A 15,297-nucleotide genomic window follows, 5' to 3' on the forward strand; every position below is an offset into this window, starting at 1 on the left:
AAACAAATGGTTAGTGTGTGGGTAGTTGTCACCGACTTCAGCCCTTATGATGAAGTGAAATCATGTATTTGATATGAAGGCAAAAATGTGTTAATTACAACTACCAAATATGATGTACACAACTCTCTCTTCTCATACACCGATCGTTAACTCACTCTCTCTTTATTCTCAATAAAGATACTCTGTATATCCTTAAGGAGCAAGTGCTGTTAGCAAACACAAATGAAGGCCGGCATGGCACACGAGGTGGTGGGTGGTCAGCACCACGCCCGGCCGCCTTTGTCTCCCCGGTGACGATGTTTACACACCGCAGCAGGTACTCATTAGAGGTTGAGGCGACCTAGGAGAAGCCCAGGATCGGTTCAGGTAATCGTCACTGTTGATGGCCGTGAGTGCGATTCGAACTCGGATCGCCAATTTCGTAGCGCAACGCACAAACCACTACACTACCACTCCCCACAGCACCCCACACACACTTTTCCTTTCACCTCCACCTTCAGCAGCTCTTTCGGCTGTCCTCCCACTCATCCGACCCCTCCTCCTCCTATTTTTTACTTTGATGGCTTCCTCCATCTGCTCCTCCTCCACCTCCTCCTCTTGCCCCTCACCTTGATAGCTCTCTCGGAGAGGCGGCTGACGAGCGACCGCACACGCTGCAGCTCAGCGGCAGCCTCCTGATAGGCGGCGTGTGAGCGCGTGAGCCCCTCGTGTTGCCCAGCCACGCGCATCAGCTCCATGCTCAGCTCCTCCGTTTTGGCCACCTGCAATCGCCGTGAGATGCGAGGAACGGCACAGCAGCCGGTTCCGTGAATGCAGCATTTTGCCTTAATAACCTGTGTCAATCCACTGCTGGATGAAGGCCTCCTGGTGTCCTGTCGGTCGCGTTAGAAAATATTCACAAGCACTGGTTAGTGCGAGTTGGTTATGGCGGGCGGCATAGAAGTTGCAGCATGGTACAGTAAAATGCGATTGTTATTTTTGTGCAGTCATTGGTTACCGGACTGAGACCATCAAACGCCCCACACTTGACAACCTGGTCTAACCACAGCGCGGCTGAACCCCAGCATCTCAGACCAAAGATCTCAGTGGCGCCGGCTTAGAATCTCTGACCGCTGAAAGAGACCTGATCCCCTCCTCATTGCATCTTCCAGTGATGTTCATCAGGAGGTGTAAGGAGACAACACCTCCCCCCCCCCGTGTGGGTGGGTGGGTGTGGTGCGTCAGAGCCCCGCACCTCCTTCTCGTGCTCCTTGGACAGCGCCATGTAGTTGCCTTTGAGAGCGATGTACTCGTCCGCCAGCTGCTTGCGGTTGCGCTCCACGTCCCCGAGGCGCGTGCGCAGCGCCTTGGCGTCGCGCGCGATCCGCTCGCGCTCCGACTCCAACGCGTGCACACGGCTCTCCAGCGACACCACCTGCGGGGGGGAGGGGGGCAGCAAAGGGAGGCACAAACAATGGACGTAGGCAGGCACGAACACGGAGACGGTAAAAGATGTCTGTAAGCGAGAGAGCTTAACGTATGGGAGCGATGTCACAGTGCGCCAGCATGCCTGCAGGCCACCTCAGAATCGGATTCACCTCCAGTGGTACCGCCAAGTGAATTATGTATTTACGTTGAATTTCACAATCGATCTCATCTGGACCCGCCGACGAATCGTGGTAGCCAACGCAACACGACCGCTCACCGTGTTTTTGAGCTCAAAGCCCTCAGCCTCGTAGTGCTCACGCATGTGGTTTGCTTGGATCTGCAGCTCGATGAGTTCCTTGGAAATCTACACGGGCAACACACACACACACGTGTACTGTCGGGGCACTCGTGTTCCACTCCAAATAGAATATCAGGGTCAAGGTTGGCGGCAGTGCAGTAGCACAGGCTGCGATTTTGTTAATACCCTCGCCCTGTCCCCATCTGCATGCACCCTTCACATCACCCACGCCCGCATGTATCCTGTATCACGCCAAACTCTGTATCATTCACCCCACCCAACCCTGCATGCATCCTTCACCCCACTCACCGCACCTGTATGTCTCCTCTACACCACCCACACCTGTGACATTTACCCCACTCCTCTACGCATCCTTCACGCAACTCACCGCACCTGTGTGTCTCCTCTACACCATCCACACCTGTGACATTTACCCCACTCCTTCACGCATCCTTCACCCCACTCACCGCACCTGTATGTCTCCTCTACACCACCCACACATGTAACATTTACCCCACTCCTCCACGCATCCTTCACCCCACTCACCGCACCTGGATACATCGCTAAGTCCGGTCAGTACCTTCAGCTTCTCCTCCTCGCTCATCACCAGCTTGCTGGACAGGTCGCTGCGGGACCCTGCCAGCTGTCCCAGGCGCTCCTGAGCCTCCTGCAGCTTGTTGTACACGCGCTCGTTCTTGTCCCGCAGTTGCTCCTGCAGCAGAAAGCAAATGACATCACGAGTAGATTTGGTATTCATGCCGTTCTTAGAGCTCAAGGCAGTCACAAACGAGCTACGTTTCACAAGACGGGGAGAGTCTGCAGTAGTTTCGCAGTAGGTCACGATGTTTGTATGTTGTTGTACCTAATGAGGTAGTGGGAGCAGTAGTGTAGTGGTTAGCCCGCTATACAACGAACCCGGTGACCCGAGTTCAATTACCGCTCACGGCCAACACCAGTGACGGTTATCTGAACCGGTCCTGGGCCTCCCCTAGGTAGACTCAGCCTCAAATGAGTACCTGGTGTGGTGTGTAAACATCGCTACTGGGGAGACAAAGACAGTCGGGCATGGCACTGGCCACCCACCCCCTCGTGTGCCATGCCGGCCTTCATAGGTGCTCGCTAACAGCACTTACTCCTACAGTTTAAGGTTATATGGGGGATCTTTGTCTAATGAAGTAATTAACGAGTATTTTTTTATTTGGTAATTTGGACATTGAAGGTGCAGTGGTGGGAAAACTGACAATGGTGGTCCCTGTCGAGCATCCACGAGTTTCTCGTGGATATTAATTAATGTGACTATTTATTGGCTATTCATTTAAGAGATTTTCTCAAGTTACTCTCCTGCTCTCTCACATGAACCCAACGATCGTTCACGGAAATGGTCAAACATCCCTACATTCAGGACCTTCCTGAAAAGGAGTCTTGAAATTTAGTGAGATTTTCTTCGGTCATTATTATTATTACTTACGATAGTGCGTTTGTACCGTCGTGTGTTGCTGTTGGCAGTGGGGAACACAGGTGGTTTATCTGCCAGTCATCTCAGTCAATTAGCCCATAACACCTGGGCTTGTCAAGTAACATATAACAAAATTACTGGACATTTATGAATATTACTGGACATCTGTGAAAAGAAGCTTTATCGCTCATCGGATTCCTCCAGTATGAATAAATATTCTGATTCTGAAGCGAGAATTGTACATTCACATGTCGTCAAAGTGCACCTAACCTGGCACAGGCGCCATGACGATGTGATCACTACTTAGTGGGGAATTGCGGCTGTTATCGTTGTTGTTGTCGTCGTTGTCGTACGTTCTCATTGGTGAGCCGTCGCACATGTTCCCGCAGGGCCTGGGTGGCCTCGTCCGCTTTGGGGCCCATGCCTAGTGCAGCGACCCCACGCGCCGCCTGCAGTCGCGCCCGCAGCTGAGTAAGCAGCCCCTGTGACACGACACGGACCACGGGACACGGGCAAAGGACAACTCAATCGAGTGCACGTATCTCTTTACGTAAGGAAAACTGCGGGGCGGTGCCGTGTGGTGGTCAGCATAGTGGAGCAAAAAAAAACGATGTAGTGCTGTACATCTGTGTGTCTATGCTCCTCCCTGCGTTCACCAACCCGCACTTACCACCTTGGTGAAGTATGAAAACAAATAACCTCCCCGACATGCACGGTGTGTGGGGAGGCCACATCCAGCAGTGGATTGACAAAAGGGCTGTGCGTATACATCTATTTCAGCGTGGGCGTGAGAATAAAGGGGGCACAGAGGACTGGTGGCCTCAAATATTTGGACATGAGTAGCAAGTACATTTGCCATTCCCTTCAATGAAAGGAAGACGAGACAAAAACAACATACAGCTCTGAGTCCGCAGACACCGTATGTACCTCGGCTATATAATGAGTCTGAAGCTTCATTAATGAGAAAACACGTAGAGCCCTTTTGTGAATCTACGAGGATCTCCCTACGCCAAGTGGTTATTTAATTAAACTGCGCCACGCTTGTCAGTGCAGCTTGCTAAAGGTGGGAGGCACAGATGTGGAAGTACAGAAGTACAATGGATTTAGCTGCAGTGCCCTCTGCTGCCCACAACGTAGACCGGCAGCAGCCTATAACAACCTGGAGTATGCATCGGCAGTCACCGGCTCAAGGACTACCCAGGCTCAATCCAGCTCAACTCCAGAGATCTGATGAGATCGGGTGCATTCCGAATGATTTGGCCATAGGCTCACTACTTTAAATTCATACTCTTTGGTTCTTTCGGTAAAGTCACGTAGGTGAAAATAAAGAAACAAAATTACTGTAGGTCACAAGCTTGTCACAAACAGCTCTCTTTGCCCACTACAGAAATGTTGTTTCTTGCTGTGGTTGTCCCACCTAATGACAGAAGCTTGTGTTGCTTCCGAAACGTCGTGATTTAATTTAGTAATTTTTTATTTTTATCCTTATTTTTATTTTCACCGACGTGACTTTACCGAAAGAACCAAAGAGTATGGATCCTTGCAGTCACGAAAACTTCAAATCTACTTTAAATTCATATATGGGGGTGATGATTCAGTGACCTCGCTATAATGGACAGCATGACCATCTCTCCAATGCTGCCGATGTCTCAGCAGTCAGCAAAGGCGAGCATTGCCTCTCCAATGCCGATATTTAATGACCACACCGCTACCACAAAGGGCGTTAATTTTAGGCTAAGTTAATCAAAGGGAAGCACAGGCCAGTTTCGGTAGGTTTAGTTTTCATCAATTTAAAGTAAGGTTTATACATTAAACACAATATTATACATGTTAATTAAAGACATCTTTAAACTAAACAAGCTTCATTATAAATATTAAATTGTACACATATATATGCAAAGATGAACTTTATTTATAAACAGGTGACAGAACACTGAAAGAAGCAAGGGACAGTTCCACAATTTCAGAAGTACGTTTCAGACACTTTCAAGATGTGTGTACTCAGCATATTCATGAAGTGGCGTTTTACTTCGGCATGCCATGTCAACCAATTAGGATTGTAATTCTGATAGAAGTATTTTGTCCACTTTTCGGGATAAGGGAGAAATTCTGAAATTACACAGCATTTGTTTGCACCCCAGGTCTCCCATGCAAAATACATGTTTTTCTCAGTGGGCTGTATGTATGTATGGTGAACTTATTTCGTGCCGCATGTAGCCAACCGCGTGAATCCGAGGTGCAAATTAAAGTCATGCAGGTTTGTAGGAATTCAATTCGGATGGTACACTCATATGAACATAGCTTTTTCTCAACGTAATACTGTACTTCAACCGATTCACCCACAAAACCCACATGCACACAAACTGTGTAAACGTACCTTTGTATCCGACAGCCGGTGATAATAACTAAGCACGGCGGTCCATTATAGTGCAGCAATCCACAACAGACGATTTTTTTTTAATAACTGCCGATGTTTATCGTTTTAGTCTCATCGTGATCTCACGATCTATGTGCGGTGGCCGGTCTTCTCCACGGCTAAGAAAGCAATTTCACGGGCGCGATACCAGTGCCAAGAGGACGGAAATTAAACCAAACAACACAACAAAAGAGAGGAGCGCATTTAATAAATTAAAAAGCCGACAAACTCACCCTCTTCTCTCGGGGCAACCCTAATACAACATGACGCCGAGTAGCCGAGGTAGCGAGGTCGCGAGGCAACCGGACGGCCAGAGCCCTTGGTGGCGAAGCTCTGCTGTTGACTCAAAGGTGTGCTCGCTCGAGAAACTAAACAAAACTCACCGAAAGATTTGCTCTGGAATGTGCACTCAATGGGCCGCACTCAATGGGCCGTGCCGTGCATACATGTATGCAAGGGGCGACTATGAGTCAAAGTGTTGATTTGACATTTGTCTACATGTACTGCACAATTATTTTTGGTAATAAAACAGGTGTTAAAATGTTCAAACACCAAATGGATAGATTTTGCGAGGCATCGAGTCTGCATTAACCACACATACTTGTGGCAAAACATGCAAACAAACGGGCTCTGATAATGATATAAGCATTGTCTTTGTAACTTATTGGCCTACACCAGAGACAGCTTTCTTTATGGGCTTGTCTCATCTACGGGACCTTTTTGACACTGGCAAAAAGGTCCCATAGATACAATTATTTTTCGATTTAAAGCTTTCGTGACTGCAGGGATTCATCTTCTTGGTTCTTTCGGTAAAGTCACGTAGAAGGGAAATAATAAAATAATAAAAATAAAACATAATAAAATAATTCTCACAAATAAGTGAGAATTACACAAATAAGTGAGAATTATTTTATAATGTTTTATTTTTATTATTTTATTATTTCCCTTCTACGTGACTTTACCGAAAGAACCAAGAAGAACAATTATTTTTGTTTGTAAAATCACCAAAATGATGATCGTCAGCCTCATCATCATTAGCAACAGCAAGCCTTTGCCCGTAAAATGCCAGCTGAAGGTCTCCCCCCACACCATGGCTACCCATTGCATAACTTTTTATTTACCCATGCAAGGTCGTGAAGGATGCGTGAAATGAGATGCCGCATGTACATTGTGCAGATGCCAACACGATAAATGAACTCAGATATGCCAAGTGTTCTGTGCCGTGGTGTTGCTTTACTAAGCCATGCTATTATAAGCTATTCTGTGGCATGTGGTAGGCTGTTATTCTCTATCCTAAGCTGACATCAAACTGAGAAATTAAAGTTTCAAATGTATTAACATCACGTAATCTCGCCACGATGGTGAGATGTTAACTATCTCGCATGGTATACAGGAGGTCGTGGGTTCGATCCCGACCGTGACGCCTGCTGCTGTATATTTGGAGTTTGAGTGTCTCTCTCCCTGTGGTCACATGGATTTTTCTCCGGGTCCTCCGAGTATTCCCTCCACATTTAGAGTATTTGGCTGCTATAAATCTCCACGTGATTAGCCACTTCACTGAGCTATCAGTTGTGGCCAGATCGCTTCTGAAAATGAGCTCTAAAGCTCAATGGGCCTTACCTGCTTAAAAAAATAGTTTAAATCGTTTAGTGTTGTGTTTAACCAGCTTAGAACTCAAGGGATCAGCATAGTCTAATTTGCTAAAGAAGTTGTGATATTGTTTCAATCTATGGACCACAGCAATAATTTTTACCACCTGACGTGGGAAAACTATTATCAAATGTGGCCAATATAACACTCCCCCTCGCCGCTGACGCTACAGTACCTGCTCGGCGTATCACCTCGCCACTGGATCAACCTACCGCCACCTGCTGGCTACTCTCACACATTGACCTTTCAACCTCAACAGGCAGGAATTCCACGCACCTACAGGCAGTAACCATCTACATGCATGTGTTCAGGGCCCCCACTTCTTTACGAACCCCCAGAATTAAATGTGGTTTTTTTCCCGTGTAACTCTGCGTCTCTCTGATTCTCGATCTGTGTCTGTCTATTCATGTTTGTCTCTGTGTTTGACTTTCATATCTGTCATTGTGTGTGTGTATCCCTCCATGTCAGCCTTTCTCTCTTTATGCAGCTCTCTCCATGTCAGCCTCACCCCATATCTCTCTCCATGTATCTCCGTAGCTACGTCTCGAGGGCTACTCTCTCCCCAGCACAGAGCCCCGCTTCGTGCCGATATCGATCTGCCCTGCAGTTACTTATACCTATAAGTGGTAATGGCTCTGCCCACAGTCAGAGCCTTAGATATGTTGAAAGAACTGGCAGGGTGCCATCCTCTCGCCATCTCACCCCCACACCCACCCCCCAGTTGCTACGGCGCGGGCACCACCCACCAAAAATCTGAGCTACCATCTGCCACTTTTTGCTTCATCTGCAACAATTTGGCTACACATTTGGACAACGCCTCACTCGGAAGGGGCAACCGGGGGTGGCTGCCCCCGCCCGCCCGCCCCAACTCACCCTTGGTATGGCACTGCCCGCAGTTACTCATACCTGCACATGGTAATGGTTGGACGCTGGGAAGTTGCAGACCCGAGCCAGCGCCGCGCACAGGCGCAACGTGGCACCCACGAGGGGCGCGGGCGCGGGATCCCGGGGCAGGGTGCATAGCACGCGCGTGGCGCAGTTTCCACCCAGCACGTCGCTCAGCAGCTCCGTGAGCACCGAGCCGCTGAGACGAAGACACACGGCAGGGTGTCACTCGGCGAGGAACCTCAATGCTACGACTAGCGGTGTAAAAGATTCGTCTGTTCATTGATTAAAATTGATTCCTACGCTCACGCACACGATTATTTAAATGTTTTGGATGCTGGTGTCATGCTTAGCACAATGGACTTGAAGTCCAGAGGTCCCCAGTCCAATCTCCAAGGATGGCAGTTGAAATAATGGCGCAAGTTTTTTCAACGCATAGATTTTGTAATATATGTCCATAATATGTCAAACCAGCAGTAGAATTGGACGCACCGCAGTTATTTGATCGGCAAGGTAATAATTGGTGGTGGGGTAAAATGTAGGTACTCTTACCTGTACGAAGATGTCTGGCCAGCGTGGAAAAGTAGGCCAAGATACCTTCCAGGGGGGCTTACTGCAGCTCACTTTAGTAGAGGAACCTTCTGCCAGCAGTATCTGCAGGGCTGCACCTTTACCTGTTCTTGTAGGCAGAAGAAATGGTATCGCCTTGGTGTTCACTAAGGTACCGCCACCTCTGAGACGACCCCAATGAGTTCAATATCTGATCGGATCCCATGGACTATGTTATTTGTCTGCATAAGCCAGATATCCACAGGCACTCTCCAGCCCGCGCACCTGTAGTCAATGACGCGGTCGGCACCCGGCGAATCGGCCAGGGAGCCAGCGACTCGAGCCAGAGCACGGAGGCTCCTGCTGCCCGGCTGCTCGTGCCCACCCCCCTTGCCCTCCGCTCCGGGCAGGCCCTCGGTGCCAGGCAGCTCGACGAATCGGAGCCATGAGCTCGTACCGTGCGGGTCCCCGTGTGCGTGCTGTTCAATGGGACGAGCGGTGGTGACAACAAAATGTAGATGATGCCAAATAAGCACAGTGGAAATTTCCAGGTGGCTCAATACTTTACACAATGGATGCGTTTTGAATGAAACATGTTTGATTTTCAATTAAAATTTAATATCTCTTGGATCATTTTGCAAAACGTCTTCCTGCGGATCATAGTGACATAACCTGATGTCAACTAGCTCTTCGCTTACAAATCTCTCTAATGGACGTCTTTTCAGGCATGTGTCAATCCACTGATGGAAGAGGGCCTCCCCACACAGTAAGAGTTATTTGGCCATACTTCCCCACACTGGTTGATGAAGGTGGTGAGAGTGTAGAACAAGAATTGATTTTACTGCGCTGACCTCAACGTTTACCTTCCAAAGGTGCAGACTACGGCCGACTCCATCCAAAGCGACTGCCTCAATCCACCATCTCAATAACCGAAACATAAATGCCCAATTGGAAGTTACTTTATGTGGTAACCATGTCAAAAATGGGCCGTATCCTAAATACTTGGTACTGCCACCTCTTAGATGAGGTCAATATCTGGTCGGGTAACATGGACTATGTTATTTATCTACACAAGCCAGAACTCCATGCAGAGCGGTGCATCGGGGAGGGCGGTGGTGTTACCAGGTGCAGATGCAAGGTGAGGATGAGCGTTGAGCCGGGCGAGCTGATGCCGAACTCAGAGGGAACGGCCCCGGCTCGTCGCGCCCAACCACGGTGGAAGACCGTGCTTGCCTCGGCCGCCGAGCCAACAGCCACCCGTCTCAACCCCTGGGACGCAGACACAGGCAGGCACATCCATGCTCCATCAGCACACGAGCCCGTGGGCCCTTGTCCTGACTAACGTCTCCCTTGTTACGACTGCGTAGGTGTTCGCGGTTGTGCCGTATGGCTCTCTGATGTAGTTTTCGGGTTGCTCGGCGTGTTGTTTGGCAAGATGTCCCAACGTTACATAACCCATGTGCTTCAGGAACTGAATTCAGGAAAAATGTAGGCGTAGTACATATGTGGAACTTCTTTCACACCGTATGTAGCCAACCGTGCTAATTGGAGGTGCGTAGGCATTGCATTGGTGAGGTAGAGGTGAACTCCTCACGCTGTTATTGGATAATGCTGAGGTGTGTGTTAACGTGCGGTTGTCCACCAAATGTATTTAAAAGTTCTATTTGGCCCTCACTAGGTAATTGGATCCCTACTCCTGCTATAACACGAATGGTTGCACCGTTAATTGAGAGATCCGACAGGCTACTACGTCTCATGATGTGACATCACAGGCACAATCCGGTATAACATTGGGGGGAGAAAAAAACTCCCACATCTCTTTTTTAAACCTTTGGAAGTGTGGTGGCTCACCCGCACGTAGATGCCCTCCTGTGGGCTGAAGTCGAGCTGCAGGACTCCCTCGTTTCCTGGGGCCGGCGGGTCCCACATCATGAGATCCCTCACACTCTCATCGGCGCTCATCTCGCACAGGGACAGCGCCACTGCACGGCTCCCTGCACAAACAGTCAATAGAACAAAAAAACGCTCAAAACAGCGATGGGACAGTAGAGTGATAAAGAGGTGAATTTCTATCCTTTCCAAGCTGGATCCTGATAAAAAATATATATTTGGTAAATTAGTTTCTCGAGAATTTTTTTAGGTTTTAAGAACTAACCTTTAATGCAATTTTTAAAAGTTGTTATTATACAGCTATCATAACCATTGCATATGTTTTGTAAGGCTATGTGGAGTGGATCAATCATGCACCAGTTAGTGTGCTGCACTATGAATTACATGACCTGAGTTCAATTCCCAGCCAGAGTTAACATCAGTGGCAAGTCAAATATGAAACAATCCTCAGCCCCCACTTTTCCCAACCTCACCAACCTGCACTGACCAGCATGGCAATTGCCTGATGCCTGGTTGCAACTACTAGTGAAACGGCCTACCAAATTGTTGAATGTCGTGGATTTGATAATAGTTTTTTAACCCTTTTATCTGGCAACAAAACTGACACCTTTTTTTATAAGGAGTCATGTTTTTTTTTTCTTCTGGCAAATGAGGTTCCAATGGTGTAAATGCTTACCCCGAGCTCTCATACTCTGATGGTGCATTGTCTTTGAGTTGTGCGCCTTTTGGCGTCATCTGGTCCAACACCATGTGAGACTAGGCTCTAAGGAAAGCTGTCTCGGGTGTGGACCAATCAACTTCAAGGACAGTGCATACATTATCAGAGTTATGTTTTTTGTTTGCATTACGACTGCAGGTATTGTGGTCTATGCAAACATGACTCCTTGTAAAAAAAGGTTTCAATTTTGTTGCCAGATAAAAGGGTAAAAAACCAATTATCATATTTTTTTTTCTGGCAAATGAGGTTCCAATGGTGTCGTGGATTTCTCCTCAACATAAAATTGTGCTGAAGCAATAGTAAATTGGCACGTTTGTCATGAATGAAAACTTTATTTATCTGTGCCCGGTGGAGGAGGTTGTGCGCCATGCATTGGAATTTTACTAACATGGTCTGATCGAAAAATCAATTATGAGTCAATAAATCAATATATATTCCTTCCTATTCCAATTACCAATTAATCTACCTTGCATGTGTCACCCGAGACTCAAAAATCCAAGGCGGATATTGCTACATCCTTAAACCGGAGCCACGGTGCCACCACCAGCAACAGCAAGACAACTCTATCAGAACTCTTCCTCCGTACCAGGCGTGGCACCACTCTCCAATGCGGCGAACAGCCTCTGCATGGCGAGGGGCACGAGCCCCGTCGCCCGCTGCTGCCCAGCACCGACCCCGGTTACGACTTGCATCTGGGAGGACACCATGCCGGCCAGGACCCTCTCCTTGTCTGAGCCTGTAGGCCCCAGCAGTAGCATGCAGCCATTGTGGCCTGTGAGCAGGCCATCCAACAGCGGATCGAGCAGGCGGCCCAGTGCGGTACGGCCTGTGTCCCCGAGGAGCTCTCGAAAGCTGTTTGTGGTCAGGGTAGGGAAGATCAGCGAGGAGTCATTCAAAATTCACAATGTCTTTTTCAACGGAAACTCTATGTGGCACATTAGGAATGGATCACTCTTTTAATTATGTCCTTGTGCAGCAAGGGAGTAAAGTGTGGTTCTGTGAAAGTCCTGATGCGCTGTGCAGTGCATCAATGCATGTGTGTACAGCAGCATGTGATGACTGAGTCGGGCCTGTAGGTGGCTGGCAGTCCTGATGCGCTGTGCAGTGCATCAATGCATGTGTGTACAGCAGCATGTGATGACTGAGTCGGGCCTGTAGGTGGCTGGCAGTCCTGATGCGCTGTGCAGTGCATCAATGCATGTGTGTACAGCAGCATGTGATGACTGAGTCGGGCCTGTAGGTGGCTGGCAGGGTTATTGAATGACCGCGCGGATATACCAGTCACATGGTTAATGGCGACTCGGGAGCAATGTTGTAACACGTGCTGTTGCATTTTACAGAGTGACGGTGCTGTTCTTCATAAGATTGCTATTAACCACAATAAATGTGCTTGCCCCCGATTTGGAGCACCTGCCCACGTCCTTCATTTCGAGTGTGCAACATCTACTTCACCACTCTGGTGTATATGGGTTCGTGAAGTCAGGGAACACAGTCGTGAAAGCTTTCTATGTGCCTTCTTGTCCTCGATGTTCTAAATCTTTGTTGTCTCTCTATGTTCCTCCTTCTCCCTGTGCTCAATCACGCTTTCGCTCTTTTTCTCTTCTCGCTCCCCTTCACTGGAACAAACTTGCCCTCCACATTAAACAGTCGCCTTCGCTTACTAGCTTCCGCTCATCACTCAAAACTCACTTCTTTTCTCTAGCTCATCCCACAACCACTTAGTCTCTCCCCCATAACCACGACCGTTACTGTCTCCTCTTCATATTCTCATGGCTATCACCCATTCATTAAATCCATTCATCATCATTTACTGTAATAAATTTTGATTTCACGCATCACAGATTTTCCATTGCTTCCTCTCATCTATTTTATTCACCCCATCTCTGCCATTATATGCATATGTACCGCTCTCAATTATCTGTAAAGCACCTTGGTTAAGGCGCTATATAAATCACGTTAAGATAAGTACAGTGCAACATTGGATATTGCTGCACTATCCTCTGCTGCTACAACGTAGCCCCTCAGCAGCCTAAAGCATATTTTTACGTGAGGTGAGCATCCATTCCAGCGCTATCCAGGCTAAAGCCTGCTTGGCTATCAAGATCTGACAAGTTTGAGCACCTTCTGGGTGATTTTGTCAAAGGCCTAGACAACAAACTAAACGTACAAATGCTTTTTGTTTGAGTTTATTGCCCTTTAACCCGCACCTCCGATTAGCACGGTGGGCTACGCACGGTGCAAACGAAGTTGAACATACATACATACACACGAATTGCTAACGTATGATGTGCTACTCACGTGAAGGTGAACCCGCCAGGACCCGGGCAGCTGAACGTTCTGTCGTCAACGAGGCCACGCAGAGAGCGGACGCTCTCTCCAGGTAGGGTCTCTGGCAGCAGTGCCCACACCTCGGTGTCCATTGCAACCCAGGAGGAGACCTCCGCTCGGCTGCCAACACCGTCCCCTCACTGTCAAAGAACGAAGTCAGCGTCGCCGTGTTCAAACAAGAGCTGGATATTGCGCATTTTTATGACATCGTAATCTATCCCCAACGTTATCCCCGTCGTGCTTATTGGTGGCATGTCATGAAATGCGGTATGTATGTGAATCTCTCACAGATCCGCACCTCCGATTAGCGCGGTTGGTTACGTACGGTGCGAAAGCAGTTGAACGTACGGTGCGAAAGCAGTTGAACATACGTACAGAGTGGATCTCTTCATGTTACGGAATGTCCCGTGGAAATGGATAAGTACAGAGCTACCTCCGAGATCCTTTCCAGTGACGTGTGGTCCACAAAGAAGGGGGCAGCATTTCCCCACACATGATAGTAGTGTTCATCAGGTGACGGGATTTTTTGTTTTAAATGATCAGAGCTACTATATACTGCCATAGACAAACCCAACATTAAATTATATACTGCATTACTACCCACCCTACTGTATACCGTAGGGTGGGTAGAATAATACATAGTGTAATATTACAATGTATAGTCTAAGGTGTTGTATAGTAATGCAGTACGGTGACGATAATCGGAACCGGTCCCGGGCTTCCCCTAGGTCGACTCGGCCTCAAACGAGTACCTGGTGCGGTGTGTAAACGTCGACACTGGGGATACAAAGGCGGCCGGGCGTGGTGCTGGACCTTGATAGGCGCTCGCTCACATCACTTCAAGTTCATTCAGTTTCATTGATTAGGAGGTGTAGCCCTGTGAGCCATTCGGCTCTTGAATCGAGTGCAACCGCAACAAACAAAAACATGAACAAGAAAGCATCTTAAAGTGAATATGTGACTAAGTGCAAACAGAAAATCCAAGAAAAGAGAGCAAAGTATTGCAGAAAAAGCACCGTACACCAACGCTGTGTGCACAAATCCCAGTGGGATGCAAGTCAAACAACAACCACAAGACAACTTAGATTAAGGCCATCAGTCTAACTCCGTACTACAACAACACTAACATGGCCCCAGCAATATGCATTTTATGTATTTTTGGCTCTACGCGGGGATTCTTTGTCTTTGGGGTTCGTGTGAGTACACGCACGCGTGTGTGTGTGTGTGTATTTTGTTTACATACCTTAGCAAGTAATTTTAGAGTGTACGCGCCGCTCGAATGTTGGGGCTTCGTCAATGTCCAATTTCAGCTTTCACGCCATGGCGACCGAGGGGGACAGCGGCTCCCGTCTCCATGGAGACCGCGCTTCGGATTTCCCAACGCGGATAGGCGCCGGCTCGACTCTGCCCCGCGGGCCGAGGCGCAGCGGCAGCGTAACTCGGGGCTGCCTATCCAGACTGTGAAATGTAACTCGTGTCGTAATCGGAGTTTTAGAAAGTGCACGAGCGCTTGCAGTGTTAAAATGTTTAATTTTAAATGTTTTTAATTGTACTTCACTTGGATAATTTCATCGGGGGGGGGATGGGATATTTTTGTTTGGGAGGGTGTTTAATTGATACACGGATGGTAAACGCGCTTTCAAACTTTGCAGATAAATAATGAATAGGGTGTACATTATATTGATGTAACGAATATCGAC

The 15,297-nt window shown here is 48.1% G+C and overlaps 1 protein-coding gene across 1 annotated transcript in view; it reads right to left on the reverse strand.

Moving 5' to 3' along the window:
* The window catches only part of CCDC78 (coiled-coil domain containing 78), a 23,368-nt gene extending 8,424 nt beyond the window's left edge, over positions 1-14,944 (reverse strand). The window contains exons 1-12 of the mRNA XM_078605497.1: positions 14,841-14,944; positions 13,568-13,737; positions 11,856-12,121; positions 10,513-10,655; positions 9,784-9,930; positions 8,947-9,140; positions 8,134-8,311; positions 3,515-3,643; positions 2,286-2,417; positions 1,685-1,771; positions 1,235-1,414; positions 609-761 (exon numbers count right to left, since the gene is read on the reverse strand). Of these exons, the coding sequence (XP_078461623.1) occupies positions 609-761; positions 1,235-1,414; positions 1,685-1,771; positions 2,286-2,417; positions 3,515-3,643; positions 8,134-8,311; positions 8,947-9,140; positions 9,784-9,930; positions 10,513-10,655; positions 11,856-12,121; positions 13,568-13,689 (1,731 nt within the window). The 5' untranslated portion in view covers positions 13,690-13,737; positions 14,841-14,944. The remainder of the gene's footprint in view (positions 1-608; positions 762-1,234; positions 1,415-1,684; positions 1,772-2,285; positions 2,418-3,514; positions 3,644-8,133; positions 8,312-8,946; positions 9,141-9,783; positions 9,931-10,512; positions 10,656-11,855; positions 12,122-13,567; positions 13,738-14,840) is intronic.
* Between the last annotated feature and the right edge of the window lie 353 nt (positions 14,945-15,297).

This window comes from Lampetra planeri, chromosome 24 (genome assembly GCF_965212315.1).
Source record: "Lampetra planeri chromosome 24, kcLamPlan1.2.h2, whole genome shotgun sequence".
In the NCBI taxonomy this organism is placed as follows: Eukaryota; Metazoa; Chordata; class Hyperoartia; order Petromyzontiformes; family Petromyzontidae; genus Lampetra; species Lampetra planeri.